This window comes from Oncorhynchus masou, chromosome 28 (assembly GCF_036934945.1).
Source record: "Oncorhynchus masou masou isolate Uvic2021 chromosome 28, UVic_Omas_1.1, whole genome shotgun sequence".
In the NCBI taxonomy this organism is placed as follows: Eukaryota; Metazoa; Chordata; class Actinopteri; order Salmoniformes; family Salmonidae; genus Oncorhynchus; species Oncorhynchus masou.
Genome location: NC_088239.1, coordinates 13,830,307 through 13,845,029, shown reverse-complemented (window position 1 = coordinate 13,845,029; position 14,723 = coordinate 13,830,307). Strand labels below are relative to the sequence as shown.

General features: G+C 42.2%; 1 protein-coding gene across 2 annotated transcripts in view; it reads left to right on the top strand.

Moving 5' to 3' along the window:
• Positions 1–925: 925 nt before the first annotated feature.
• Positions 926–14,723, top strand: part of LOC135517194 (ribosomal protein S6 kinase alpha-3-like) — a 63,725-nt gene continuing 49,927 nt past the window's right edge. For both annotated transcript variants that reach the window (XM_064941280.1, XM_064941279.1), the window contains exon 1: positions 926–1,270. In XM_064941280.1, coding sequence (XP_064797352.1) covers positions 1,208–1,270 — 63 coding nt within the window. In that variant the 5' untranslated portion in view covers positions 926–1,207. The remainder of the gene's footprint in view (positions 1,271–14,723) is intronic.

Genomic DNA, 14,723 nt, shown 5'->3' with positions numbered 1-14,723 from the left:
ACACACACACACCTCTTCAGTCACACACACACACACACATCTTCAGTCACACACACACACACACCTCTTTAGTCACACACACACACACCTCTTCAGTCACACACACACACACACACACCTCTTTAGTCACACACACACACACACACACCTCTTTAGTCACAGATAATGACTCTGTGTCAATTCATGGTTCTCATTATCCCTGGCATGGCCCATACAGCAGATAGGCTATAAATAGCTCATAATAAAGCAGTCTCTTGCTAATGACCCCCAACATCAAACTTTAACTGTTGAGGAAGGATTTATACAGTCAGACAGACAAGTCTCAAAGTCAAGGGTGGAAATGCACCTGTTAACAATGAGCTAGACTTTGATGGGTTGAATTGTAGCCTGTGATAAAGACACATACACATTCTTGCTATAATTTGAAAGATGCTGGCCTAACGTGTGTATATCATATAATTATGATAGCCCAATCTATTTCATAGATCATTTACAACACGCCACCTGCAGCATATTTCAGTTCCTCTCCTGAATAGCTCCATGTTGATCAAAGTTATATTCTGCGCATATTCATGGCTACGGGACTGGAACCGTTTACCTACTGTGCATCACCTTCACCGAATAATAAAGCCTATCTTATCTTCTCCCCCGGTGTCTCACGTGCCTGTCCCGGCTAGAGGTCACAGCTGAAGAGAGCCCCATCACCTGCCCGTGTCCCGTTTGGATGAGGTGTCCCGTTATACCGGGTTCACGCCCCCAAAGATGACGCATGAGTGACTCTGTAGTCTGACAGGCAGGTAAGCCGACACCCGGCGCCATATTGGGACAAAACGGAAGTGAGAGAGCGAGAGTGATACAGAGAGAGAGAGAGAGAGCGAGAGAATAGCGCAGGCAGTGGAAAAGCGGCACAGTGACACAACAAGGGTGAAAGTGGAGAGACAATTTTCCGTAAAAGGCGTTACGTAGCCCAGCGAGGTTTTCATGTTTATTCCGCTAGAGAAAGAAGGGGCGGCCCCTGATCTAGAAACAACCAACTCTGTCCCTTGTCCTCTCATATGGGTCTAACGGAGGAAATAGCCTACAAGAATAGAACAGAGCTTTAGACTACTACATTGTGATAGCCTACAGTCCTGTCTGGAGCGAAGCTTTAGCACAAACTAATAGAGTGAACACTACAATAGATCAGAGGAACAGCTCGAGCGCCAAGATGCCCCTGGCACAGTTGCCAGATCCCTGGCAGAAGATGACACTGGGGCGGGCGACGAGCGAGGTGAGTGCGTGTGTGTTTTGTGTGTGTCTATGTGTGTGTGTGTGACTGAGACAGAGAGAGATATCGTATTCAGGTATTAAACGTTTCCATAACCACAATACTGCCTGTGTGAATCAGTGTTGATGTGAACAGATGATTCTATTGAATCGTCACTTTGACTGCCTCTGGGCTGCACTTCATTGATGTAAACAAACGCGTCGCAACACAGGCCTGAGGCTAAAAACAGATTTTACGGATAAGTTACTGAGCCTCGGATAATAGAGAGAGAGAAAGGCGAGGGGGCGGCCACCCAACAGACCGCACGATTCAGGTTGCGGCTTTCAGCGGGCGTGTGTGTGTGTGTTTCCTGTATGATGCGGTTATAGCCTGGTTATAGCATGCGTGTTTTAACAGAAGTGTCGAGTCTCCCGCGTTTGATTCAGACCTGCTTAATAATTATGCCCTGTTGTTATACCTCCTATCTACCCCCCTCTCTCAATACCACCCCCCCCTCTCTCAATACCACCCCCCCTCTCTCAATACCACCCCCCCTCTCTCAATACCCCCTCCTCTCAATACCACCCCCTCTCAATACCACCCCCTCTCTCAATACCCCCTCTCTCAATACCACCCTCCTCTCTCAATACCACCCCCCCTCTCTCAATACCACCCCCTCTCTCAATACCACCCCCTCTCAATACCCCCCCCCTCTCTCAATACCCCCTCTCTCAATACCACCCCTCCTCTCTCAATACCACCCCCTCTCTCAATACCACCCCCCTCTCTCAATACCAACCCCCTCTCTCAATACCACCCCCTCTCAATACCACCCCCTCTCTCAATACCCCCCTCTCTCAATACCACCCCTCCTCTCTCAATACCACCCCCTCTCTCAATACCACCCCCTCTCTCAATACCACCCCCTCTCAATACCCCCCCTCTCTCAATAACCCCCTCTCTCAATACCACCCTCTCTCAATACCACCCCTCCTCTCTCAATACCACCCCCTCTCTCAATACCACCCCCTCTCTCAATACCACCCCCTCTCACAATACCACCCCCCTCTCTCAATACCACCCCCTCTCTCAATACCACCCCCTCTCTCAATACCACCCCCCTCTCTCAATACCACCCCCTCTCTCAATACCACCCCCTCTCTCAATACCACCCCCTCTCACAATACCACCCCCTCTCAATACCACCCCCTTTTTCAAATAACACCCCCCTCTCTCAATACCACCCCCTCTCTCAATACCCCCTCTCTCAATACCACCCTCCTCTCTCAATACCACCCCCTCTCTCAATACCACCCCCTCTCTCAATACCACCCCCTCTCAATACCCCCCCCTCTCTCAATAACCCCCTCTCTCAATACCACCCTCTCTCAATACCACCCCTCCTCTCTCAATACCACCCCCTCTCTCAATACCACCCCCTCTCTCAATACCCCCCCTCTCACAATACCACCCCCTCTCTCAATACCACCCCCTCTCTCAATACCACCCCCTCTCTCAATACCACCCCCTCTCTCAATACCACCCCCCTCTCTCAATACCACCCCCTCTCTCAATACCACCCCCTCTCACAATACCACCCCCTCTCAATACCACCCCCTTTTTCAAATAACACCCCCCTCTCTCAATACCACCCCCTGACTCAATACCCCCTATCTCAATACCACCCCCTCTCTCAATACCACCCCCTCTCTCAATACCACCCCCTCTCTCAATACCCCCCCTCTCTCAATACCACCCCCCCCCCTCTCTCTCTCCCTTTCGCTGTTCTCTATCAGTCAAGCTCCATAACCGGAGGAAAAACATATTCTTGTTAAATGTGTGTGTATGTTGTTAGTGCTCTGTGGGAGATGAGTTGAGGGAAGCTGTCAGACTGTTTCTAGGGCACAACAGAAAAACACAGAACAAACCAAAGAGAAGGAAACGTTCTAAAGAGAACCCAACTTACAAGGATTTACATGTAGCCTATACATGGCTCACTTCTCACGACTCACTCACTGCTCACTTCTAACTCACTGCTCACTCACTGCTCACTGCTCACTCACTTCTCACTCACTGCTCACTGCTCACTTCTAACTCACTGCTCACTCACTGCTCACTGCTCACTCACTGCTCACTGCTCACTCACTGCTCACTCACTGCTCACTCACTGCTCACTCACTGCTCACTCACTGCTCACTTCTCACTCACTGCTCACCTCTCACTCACTGCTCACTTCTCACTCACTGCTTACTCACTGCTCACTTCTCACTCACTGCTCACTCACTGCTCACTGCTCACTCACTGCTCACTCACTGCTCACTCACTGCTCACTTCTCACTCACTGCTCACTGCTCACTCACCTCTCACTCACTGCTCACTCACTGCTCACTTCTCACTCACTGCTCACTGCTCACTCACTGCTCACTCACTGCTCACTCACTGCTCACTCACTGCTCACTCACTGCTCACTGCTCACTCACTGCTCACTACTCACTCACTGCTCACTGCTCACTCACTGCTCACTCACTGCTCACTGCTCACTGCTCACTCACCGCTCACTCACTGCTCACTGCTCACTCACTGCTCACTTACTGCTCACTGCTTACTCACTGCTCACTCACTGCTCACTCACTGCTCACTGACTGCTCACTCACTGCTCACTGCTCACTCACTGCTCACTGCTCACTGCTCACTCGCTCACTGCTCATTCACTGCTCACTCAGTGCTCACTGCTCACTGCTCACTGCTCACTCACTTCTCACTCACTCACTCACTGCTCACTCAGTGCTCACTGCTCACTCACTGCTCACTCACTGCTCACTGCTCACTCATTCACTCACTCACTCACTCACTCACTCACTCACTCACTCACTCACTCACTCACTCACTCACTCACTCACTTTCTCAATCATTCCCACTCACATGATTAAGTGAACAGTAGATGAATATCAGAAGCAGGTAGACTGTTGGGCCCTCAGGCAATACTGGTCAACTAGACAGCCAGCACCGCAGTGTGACAAATGAAGTCAAGTCCAAAAAAATAAAGCTCAATGAAATTGTGAGAGAGAGAGAAATGGGGAGAGAGGGAGTGAGAGAGAGAGAGATGGTGAGAGGGAGAGATGGAGAGAGATAGTGAGAAAGAGAGATGGGGAGAGAGAGATGAAAGAAAGCGAGAGACAGAGTGATGGAGAGAGATGGGGAGAGAGTGAGAGGGAGAGCGAGAGGGAGAGATGGAAAAAGAGAGAGTGAGAAAGAGAGAGACAGAGAGAGAGGAAGAGGGAGAGCGAGAGAGAGAGCTAGAGAGAGAGAGCTAGAGAGAGAGAGATGGGGAGAGAGAGAGAGAGAGGGAGAGAGAGAGAGTGAGAAAGAGAGATGGGGAGAGAGAGAGATGAGAGAGAGATGGAGAGAGAGAGATGAGAGAGAGCGGGAGACAGAGAGATGGAGAGAGATGGGGAGAGAGAGAGAGAGAGATAGGGAGAGTGAGAGAGAGAGATGGAGAGAAAGAGAGTGAGACAGAGAGATGGGGAGAGAGCGAGAGAGCGAGAGACAGAGAGATAGGGAGAGAACAAGAGAGCAAGAGAGAGAGGAGAGAGTAAGAGAGAGAGAGAGCGAGAGACAGAGGGATGGGGAGAGGGAGAGAGAGGGAGAGCAAGAGAGAGAGAGACAGATAGAGAGAGAGAGTTTGTGAGAGAGATAGGGGGAGATGGTGAAAGAGAGAGGGTGTGTGAGAGAGAGCGAGAGAGGGGGCGAGAGAGGGTGTGAGTGAGTGAGAGGGTTTGTGAGAGAGAGAGGGTGTGTGAGTGAGAGAGAGAGAGAGAGAGAGAGAGTGTGTGAGTGAGAGAGAGAGAGAGTGTGTGAGTGTGAGTGAGTGAGAGGGTGTGAGAGAGAGCGTGTGAGAGAGAGAGAGAGAGAGGGTGAGAGAGAGAGAGGGTTTGTGAGAGAGAGAGGGTGTGTGAGTGAGACAGAGAGGGTGTGTGGGAGAGAGAGAGAGAGCGAGAGAGAGAGAGAGGGTGTTAGTGAGAGAGGGAAAGTGTGTGAGTGAGATATAGGGAGAGAGAGTGGGTGTGGGTGAGAGAGAGAGAGAGAGAGAGGGTGTGAGTGTGAGAGAGAGAGTGTGAGAGTGAGAGAGAGAGGGTGTGTGAGAGAGAGAGAGCGAGAGAGTGAGAGAGAGAGAGAGATAGAGGGTGTGAGTGAGAGAGAGAGAGGATGTGAGAGTGAGAGGGTTTGAGAGAGAGAGGGTGTGAGAGAGAGCGTGTGTGAGAGAGAGGGTGTGTGAGAGAGAGGGTGTGTGAAAGAGAGAGGGTGTGTGAGTGAGAGAGAGGGAGAGAGAGATGGTGTTAGTGAGAGATGGAAAGGCTGTGAGTGAGAGATAGGGAGAGAGAGAGGGTGTGAGTGAGAGAGGGAGAGGGTGTGTGTGAGAGATAGGGAGAGAGAGAGGGTGTGAGTGAGAGAGAGAGACAGATAGAGAGAGAGAGAGAGAGAGAGAGAGAGAGAGAGAGGGGTTGTGTGAGAGAGAGTGAGTGAGATAGAGAGGGAGAGAGGGTGTGAGTGTGTGTGAGAGAGAGAGGGAGAGAGAGGGTGGGAGTGAGAGAGAGAAATATTCCTCACCAAGACATTCATTATTCACAGAAATGACAACATTTATTGCATATTTTAACTTATTAAACCCATAAGAAAAACTAAAAATACTCATGGGTGAAGGAGCAATGGCTCCTCTTGCAGCCAAATATGTATTTGCCTGCCACAGCCTGAGGGTCACTGAATAATAACAAACGCATAGTAAGCAGTAACTTTATTATTATAATTATTATTGTTATTGCTATTATTGTGATGACTGTTATTGTTATTACTATTGTAGTAGTAATGATGGTGGTAGTAGTAGTAGTAATGATGGTGGTAGTAGTAGTAGTAGTAATGATGGTGGTAGTCGTAGTTGTAATGATGGTGGTAGTAGTAGTAGTAATGATGGTGGTAGTAGTAATGGTGGTGGCAGTAGTAGTAGTAATGATGGTGGTAGTAGTAGTTGTAATGATGGTGGTAGTAGTAGTAGTAATGATGGTGGTAGTAGTAATGATGGTGGTAGTAGTAGTAGTAATGATGGTGGTAGTAGTAGTTGTAATGATGGTGGTAGTAGTAGTAGTAATGGTGGTGGTAGTAGTAGTAGTAATGATGGTGGTAGTAGTAGTAGTAATGATGGTGGTAGTAATAGTAGTAATGATGGTGGTAGTAGTAGTAATGATGGTGGTAGTAATAATGATGATGGTAGTAGTAGTAATAATGACGATGGTGGTAGTAGTAGTAATGATGGTGGTAGTAGTAGTAATGATGGTGGTAGTAGTAGTAATGATGATGGTAGTAGTAATGATGGTGGTAGTAGTAGTAGTAATGATGGTGATAGTAGTAGTAGTAATACTGGTGGTAGTAGTAGTAGTAATGATGGTGGTAGTAGTAGTAATGATTGTTGGTAGTAGTAGTAGTAATGATGGTGGTAGTAGTAGTAATGATGGTGGTAATAGCAGTAGTAGTAGTAATGAAGGTGGTAGTTGTAGTAGTAATGATGGTGGTAGTAGTAGTAATGGTGGTGGTAGTAGTAGTAGTAATGATGGTGGTAGTAGTAGTTGTAATGACGGTGGTAGTAGTAGTAGTAATGGTGGTGGTAGTAGTAGTACTAATGATTGGTGGTAGTAGTAGTAATGATGGTGGTAGTAGTAGCACTAATGATTGGTGGTAGTAGAGGCAGTAATGATGATGGTAGTAGTAGAAATGATGGTGGTAGTAGTAGTAATGATGGTGGTAGTAGTAGTAGTAATGATGGTGGTAGTAGTAGAACTAATGATTGGTGGTAATAGTAGTAGTAATGATGATGGTAGTAGTAGTAATGATGGTGGTAGTAGTAGCACTAATGATTGGTGGTAGTAGTAGTAGTAATGATGATGGTAGTAGTAGTAATGATGGTGGTAGTAGTAATGATGGTGGTAGTAGTAGTAATGATGGTGGTAGTAATAATGATGATGGAAGAAGTAGTAATAATGACGATGGTGGTAGTAGTAGTAATGATAGTGGTAGTAGTAGTAATGATGGTGGTAGTAGTAGTAATGATGATGGTAGTAGTAATGATGGTGGTAGTAGTAGTAGTAGTAATGATGGTGGTAGTAGTAGAAGTAATACTGGTGGTAGTAGTAGTAGTAATGATGGTGGTAATAGTAATGATGGTGGTAGTAGTAATGATGGTGGTAGTAGTAGTAATGATGGTGGTAGTAGAAGTTGTAATGATGGTGGTAATAGTAATAATGGTGGTAGTAGTAATGATGGTGGTAATAGTAGTAGTAATGATGGTGGTAGTAGTAGCAGTAATGATGGTGGTTGTAGTAGTAGTAATGATGGTGGTAGTAGTAGTAGTAATGATTGGTGGTAGTAGTAGTAGTAATGATGGTGGTAGTAGTAGTAGTAATGATGGTGGTAATAGTAGTAGTAGTAATGATGGTGGTAGTAGTAGTAGTAACAATGGTGGTATTAGTAGTAGTAATGACGGTGGTAGTAGTAGTAGTAGTAATGAAGGTGGTAGTTGTAGTAGTAATGATGGTGGTAGTAGTAGTAATGATGGTGGTAGTAGTAGTAGTAATGATGGTGGTAGTAGTGGTTGTAATGATGGTGGTAGTAGTAGTAGTAATGGTGGTGGTAGTAGTAGTACTAATGATTGTTGGTAGTAGTAGTAATGATGGTGGTAGTAGTAGCACTAATGATTGGTGGTAGTAGAGGCAGTAATGATGATGGTAGTAGTAAAAATGATGGTGGTAGTAGTAGTAATGATGGTGGTAGTAGTAGTAGTAATGATGGTGGTAGTAGTAGAACTAATGTTTGGTGGTAATAGTAGTAGTAATGATGATGGTAGTAGTAGTAATGATGGTGGTAGTAGTAGCACTAATGATTGGTGGTAGTAGTAGTAGTAATGATGATGGTGGTAGTAGTAGTAATGATGGTGGTAGTAGTAGTAGTAGTAATGATGGTGGTAGTAGTAGTAATGATGGTGGTAGTAATAATGATGATGGTAGTAGTAGTAGTAATGATGGTGGTAGTAGTAGTAATGATGGTGGTAGTAGTAGTAATGATGATGGTAGTAGTAATGATGGTGGTAGTAGTAGTAATGATGGTGGTAGTAGTAGTAGTAATACTGGTGGTAGTAGTAGTAGTAATGATGGTGCTAATAGTAATGATGGTGGTAGTAGTAATGATGGTGGTAGTAGTAGTAAAGATGGTGGTAGTAGAAGTTGTAATGATGGTGGTAATAGTAATAATGGTGGTAGTCGTAATGATGGTGGTAATAGTAGTAGTAATGATGGTGGTAGTAGTAGCAGTAATGATGGTGGTAGTAGTAGTTGTAATGACAGTGGTAGTAGTAGTAGTAATGGAGGTGGTAGTAGTAGTACTAATGATTGGTGGTAGTAGTAGTAATGATGGTGGTAGTAGTAGCCCTAATGATTGGTGGTAGTAGAGGCAGTAATGATGATGGTAGTAGTAGAAATGATGGTGGTAGTAGTAGTAATGATGGTGGTAGTAGTAGTAGTAATGATGGTGGTAGTAGTAGAACTAATGATTGGTGGTAATAGTAGTAGTAATGATGATGGTAGTAGTAGTAATGATGGTGGTAGTAGTAGCACTAATGATTGGTGGTAGTAGTAGTAGTAATGATGATGGTAGTAGTAGTAATGATGGTGGTAGTAGTAGTAGTAATGATGGTGGTATAGTAGTAATGATCGTGGTAGTAGTAGTACTAATGATTGGTGGTAGAAGTAGTAATGATGGTGGTAGTAGTAGTAGTAGTAATGATGGTGGTAGTAGTAGTTGTAATGATGGTGGTAGTAGTAGTAATGTTGGAGGTAGTAGTAGTAGTAATGATGGTGGTAGTAGTAGTAGTAGTAATGATGGTGGTAGTAGTAGCACTAATGATTGGTGGTAGTAGTAGTAGTAATGATGATGGTAGTAGTAGTAATGATGGTGGTAGTAGTAGTAGTAATGATGGTGGTAGTAGTAGTAATGATGGTGTTAGTAATAATGATGATAGTAGTAGTAGTAATAATGACGATGGTGGTAGTAGTAGTAATGATGGTGGTAGTAGTAGTAATGATGGTGGTAGTAGTAGTAGTAATGATGGTGGTAATAGTAGTAGTAGTAATGATGGTGGTAGTAGTAGTAGTAACAATGGTGGTATTAGTAGTAGTAATGACGGTGGTAGTAGTAGTAGTAGTAATGAAGGTGGTAGTTGTAGTAGTAATGATGGTGGTAGTAGTAATAATGATGGTGGTAGTAGTAGTAGTAATGATGGTGGTAGTAGTGGTTGTAATGACGGTGGTAGTAGTAGTAGTAATGGTGGTGGTAGTAGTAGTACTAATGATTGGTGGTAGTAGTAGTAATGATGGTGGTAGTAGTAGCACTAATGATTGGTGGTAGTAGAGGCAGTAATGATGATGGTAGTAGTAAAAATGATGGTGGTAGTAGTAGTAATGATGGTGGTAGTAGTAGTAGTAATGATGGTGGTAGTAGTAGAACTAATGATTGGTGGTAATAGTAGTAGTAATGATGATGGTAGTAGTAGTAATGATGGTGGTAGTAGTAGCACTAATGATTGGTGGTAGTAGTAGTAGTAATGATGATGGTGGTAGTAGTAGTAATGATGGTGGTAGTAGTAGTAGTAGTAATGATGGTGGTAGTAGTAGTAATGATGGTGGTAGTAATAATGATGATGGTAGTAGTAGTAGTAATGATGGTGGTAGTAGTAGTAATGATGGTGGTAGTAATAATGATGATGGTGGTAGTAGTAGTAATGATGGTGGTAGTAGTAGTAATGATGGTGGTAGTAGTAGTAATGATGATGGTAGTAGTAATGATGGTGGTAGTAGTAGTAATGATGGTGGTAGTAGTAGTAGTAATACTGGTGGTAGTAGTAGTAGTAATGATGGTGGTAATAGTAATGATGGTGGTAGTAGTAATGATGGTGGTAGTAGTAGTAAAGATGGTGGTAGTAGAAGTTGTAATGATGGTGGTAATAGTAATAATGGTGGTAGTCGTAATGATGGTGGTAATAGTAGTAGTAATGATGGTGGTAGTAGTAGCAGTAATGATGGTGGTAGTAGTAGTTGTAATGACAGTGGTAGTAGTAGTAGTAATGGAGGTGGTAGTAGTAGTACTAATGATTGGTGGTAGTAGTAGTAATGATGGTGGTAGTAGTAGCCCTAATGATTGGTGGTAGTAGAGGCAGTAATGATGATGGTAGTAGTAGAAATGATGGTGGTAGTAGTAGTAATGATGGTGGTAGTAGTAGTAGTAATGATGGTGGTAGTAGTAGAACTAATGATTGGTGGTAATAGTAGTAGTAATGATGATGGTAGTAGTAGTAATGATGGTGGTAGTAGTAGCACTAATGATTGGTGGTAGTAGTAGTAGTAATGATGATGGTAGTAGTAGTAATGATGGTGGTAGTAGTAGTAGTAATGATGGTGGTATAGTAGTAATGATGGTGGTAGTAGTAGTACTAATGATTGGTGGTAGAAGTAGTAATGATGGTGGTAGTAGTAGTAGTAGTAATGATGGTGGTAGTAGTAGTTGTAATGATGGTGGTAGTAGTAGTAATGATGGAGGTAGTAGTAGTAGTAATGATGGTGGTAGTAGTAGTAGTAGTAATGATGGTGGTAGTAGTAGCACTAATGATTGGTGGTAGTAGTAGTAGTAATGATGATGGTAGTAGTAGTAATGATGGTGGTAGTAGTAGTAGTAATGATGGTGGTAGTAGTAGTAATGATGGTGGTAGTAATAATGATGATAGTAGTAGTAGTAATAATGACGATGGTGGTAGTAGTAGTAATGATGGTGGTAGTAGTAGTAATGATGGTGGTAGTAGTAGTAATGATGATGGTGGTAGTAATGATGGTGGTAGCAGTAGTAGTAATGATGGTGGTAGTAGTAGTAGTAATACTGGTGGTAGTGGTAGTAGTAATGATGGTGGTAATAGTAATGATGGTGGTAGTAGTAATGATGGTGGTAGTAGTAGTAGTAATGATGGTGGTAGTAGTAGTAATGATTGTGGTAGTAATAATGGTGATGGTAGTAGTAGTAATAATGACGATGGTGGGAGTAGTAGTTCTAATGATGATGGTAGTGGTAGTAATAATGACGATGGTAGTAGTAGTAGTAATGATGGTGGTAGTAGTAGTAATGATGATGGTAGTAGTAGTAGTAATAATGACGATGGTGGTAGTAGTAGTAATGATGATGGTGGTAGTAGCAATAATGATGATGGTGGTAGTAGCAATAATGATGATGGTAGTAGTAGTAGTAATGATGGTGGTAGTAGTAGTAATGATGATGGTGGTAGTAATAATGGTGATGGTAGTAGTAGTAATAATGACGATGGTGGGAGTAGTAATAGTAATGATGATGGTAGTAGTAGTAATAATGACAATGGTGGTAGTAGTAGTAATGATGATGGTGGTAGTAGTAATGATGACGATGGTGGTAGTTGTAGTAGTAGTAGTAATGATGGTGGTAGTAGTAGTAATGATGATGGTGGTAGTAGTAGTAGTAATGATGATGGTAGTTGTAGTTGTAGTAGTAATGATGATGGTATTAGTAGTAATAATGACGATGGTAGTCGTAGTAATGATGATGGTATTAGTAGTAATAATGACGATGGTGGTATTAGTAGTGGTAATGATGGTGGTAGTAGTAGTAATGATGATGGTGGTAGTAGTAGTAGTAATGATGGTGGTAGTAGTAGTAGTAGTAGTAGTAATGATGATGGTAGTGGTAGTAATAATGACGATGGTAGTAGTAGTAATGATGATGGTATTAGTAGTAATAATGACGATGGTGGTATTAGTAGTAGTAGTAGTAATGATGGTGGTAGTAGTAGTAGTAGTAATGATGGTGGTAGTAGTAGTAATGATGATGGTGGTAGTAGTAGTAGTAATGATGGTGGTAGTTGTAGTTGTAGTAGTAATGATGATGGTATTAGTAGTAATAATGACGATGGTGGTAGTAGTAGTAATGATGGTGGGAGTAGTAGTAGTAATGATGGTGGTAGTAGTAGTAATGATTATGGTGGTAGTAATAATGATGATGGTAGTAGTAGTAATGATGGTGGTAGTAATAATGATGATGGTAGTAGTAGTAATAATGACGATGGTGGTAATAGTAGTAATGATAGTGGGAGTAGTAGTAGTTATGATGGTGGTAGTAGTAGTAATGATTGTGGTAGTAATAATGGTGATGGTAGTGGTAGTAGTAGTAATGATGATGGTGGTAGTAGTAGTGGTAATGATGATGGTAGTGGTAGTAATAATGACGATGGTAGTAGTAGTGGTAATGATGGTGGTAGTAGTAGTAATGATGATGGTAGTAGTAGTAATAATGACGATGGTGGTAGTAGTAGTAATGATGATGGTGGTAGTAGTAATAATGATGATGGTGGTAGTAGTAGTAATGATGATGGTGGTAGTAGTAGTAATGATGATGGTGGTAGTAATAATGGTGATGGTAGTAGTAGTAATACTGACGATGGTGGTAGTAGTAGTGGTAATGATGATGGCCGTGGTAGTAATAATGACGATGGTAGTAGTAGTTGTAATGATGGTGGTAGTAGTAGTAATAATGACTATGGTGGTAGTAGTAGTAATGATGGTGGTAGTAATAGTAATGATGATAGTAGTAGTAATAATGACGATGGTAGTAGTAGTAGTAGTAATGATGGTGGTAGTAGTAATAATGACAATGGTGGTAGTAGTAGTAATGATGGTGGTAGTAATAGTAATGATGATGGTAGTAGTAGTAGTAATGACAATGGTGGTAGTAGTAGTAGTAGTGGTAATGATGATGGTAGTGGTAGTAATAATGACGATGGTAGTGGTAGTAATAATGATGATGGTGGTAGTAGTAGTAATGATGGTGGTAGTAATAGTAATGATGATGGTAGTAGTAGTAATAATGACAATGGTGGTAGTAGTAGTAGTAGTGGTAATGATGATGGTAGTGGTAGTAATAATGACGATGGTAGTAGTAGTAATGATGATGGTGGTAGTAGTAATGATGACGATGGTGGTAGTAGTAGTAGTAGTAGTAATGATGGTGGTAGTAGTAGTAATGATGATGGTGGTAGTAGTAGTAGTAATGATGGTGGTAGTTGTAGTTGTAGTAGTAATGATGATGGTATTAGTAGTAATAATGACGATGGTAGTAGTAGTAGTAGTAATGATGGTGGTAGTCGTAGTAATGATGATGGTGGTTGTAATAATGATGATGGTAGTAGTAGTAATAATGACGATGGTGGTAGTAGTAGTGGTAATGATGATGGTAGTGGTAGTAATAATGATGATGGTAGTAGTAGTAATAATGACTATGGTGGTAGTAGTAGTAATGATGGTGGGAGTAGTAGTAGTAATGATGGTGGTAGTAGTAGTAATGATTGTGGTAGTAATAATGGTGATGGTAGTGGTAGTAGTAGTAATGATGATGTTGGTAGTAGTAGTAGTAATGATGATGGTAGTGGTAGTAATAATGACGATGGTGGTAGTAGTAGTAATGATGATGGTGGTAGTAGTAATAATGATGATGGTGGTAGTAGTAGTAATGATGATGGTGGTAGTAGTAGTAATGATGATGGTGGTAGTAATAATGGTGATGGTAGTAGTAGTAATACTGACAATGGTGGTAGTAGTAGTGGTAATGATGATGGCCGTGGTAGTAATAATGACGATGGTAGTAGTAGTAATGACGATGGTAGTAGTAGTAGTAATGATGGTGGTAGTAGTAGTAATAATGACAATGGTGGTAGTAGTAGTAATGATGGTGGTAGTAATAGTAATGATGATGGTAGTAGTAATAATGACGATGGTAGTAGTAGTAGTAATGATGGTGGTAGTAGTAGTAATAATGGCAATGGTGGTAGTAGTAGTAATGATGGTGGTAGTAATAGTAATGATGATGGTAGTAGTAGTAGTAATGACAATGGTGGTAGTAGTAGTAGTAGTGGTAATGATGATGGTAGTGGTAGTAATAATGACGATGGTAGTGGTAGTAATAATGATGATGGTGGTAGTAGTAGTAATGATGGTGGTAGTAATAGTAATGATGATGGTAGTAGTAGTAATAATGACAATGGTGGTAGTAGTAGTAGTAGTGGTAATGATGATGGTAGTGGTAGTAATAATGACGATGGTAGTAGTAGTAATGATGATGGTGGTAGTAGTAATGATGACGATGGTGGTAGTAGTAGTAGTAGTAGTAGTAATGATGGTGGTAGTAGTAGTAATGATGATGGTGGTAGTAGTAGTAGTAATGATGGTGGTAGTTGTAGTTGTAGTAGTAATGATGATGGTATTAGTAGTAATAATGACGATGGTAGTAGTAGTAGTAATGATGGTGGTAGTCGTAGTAATGATGATGGTGGTTGTAATAATGATGATGGTAGTAGTAGTAATAATGATGA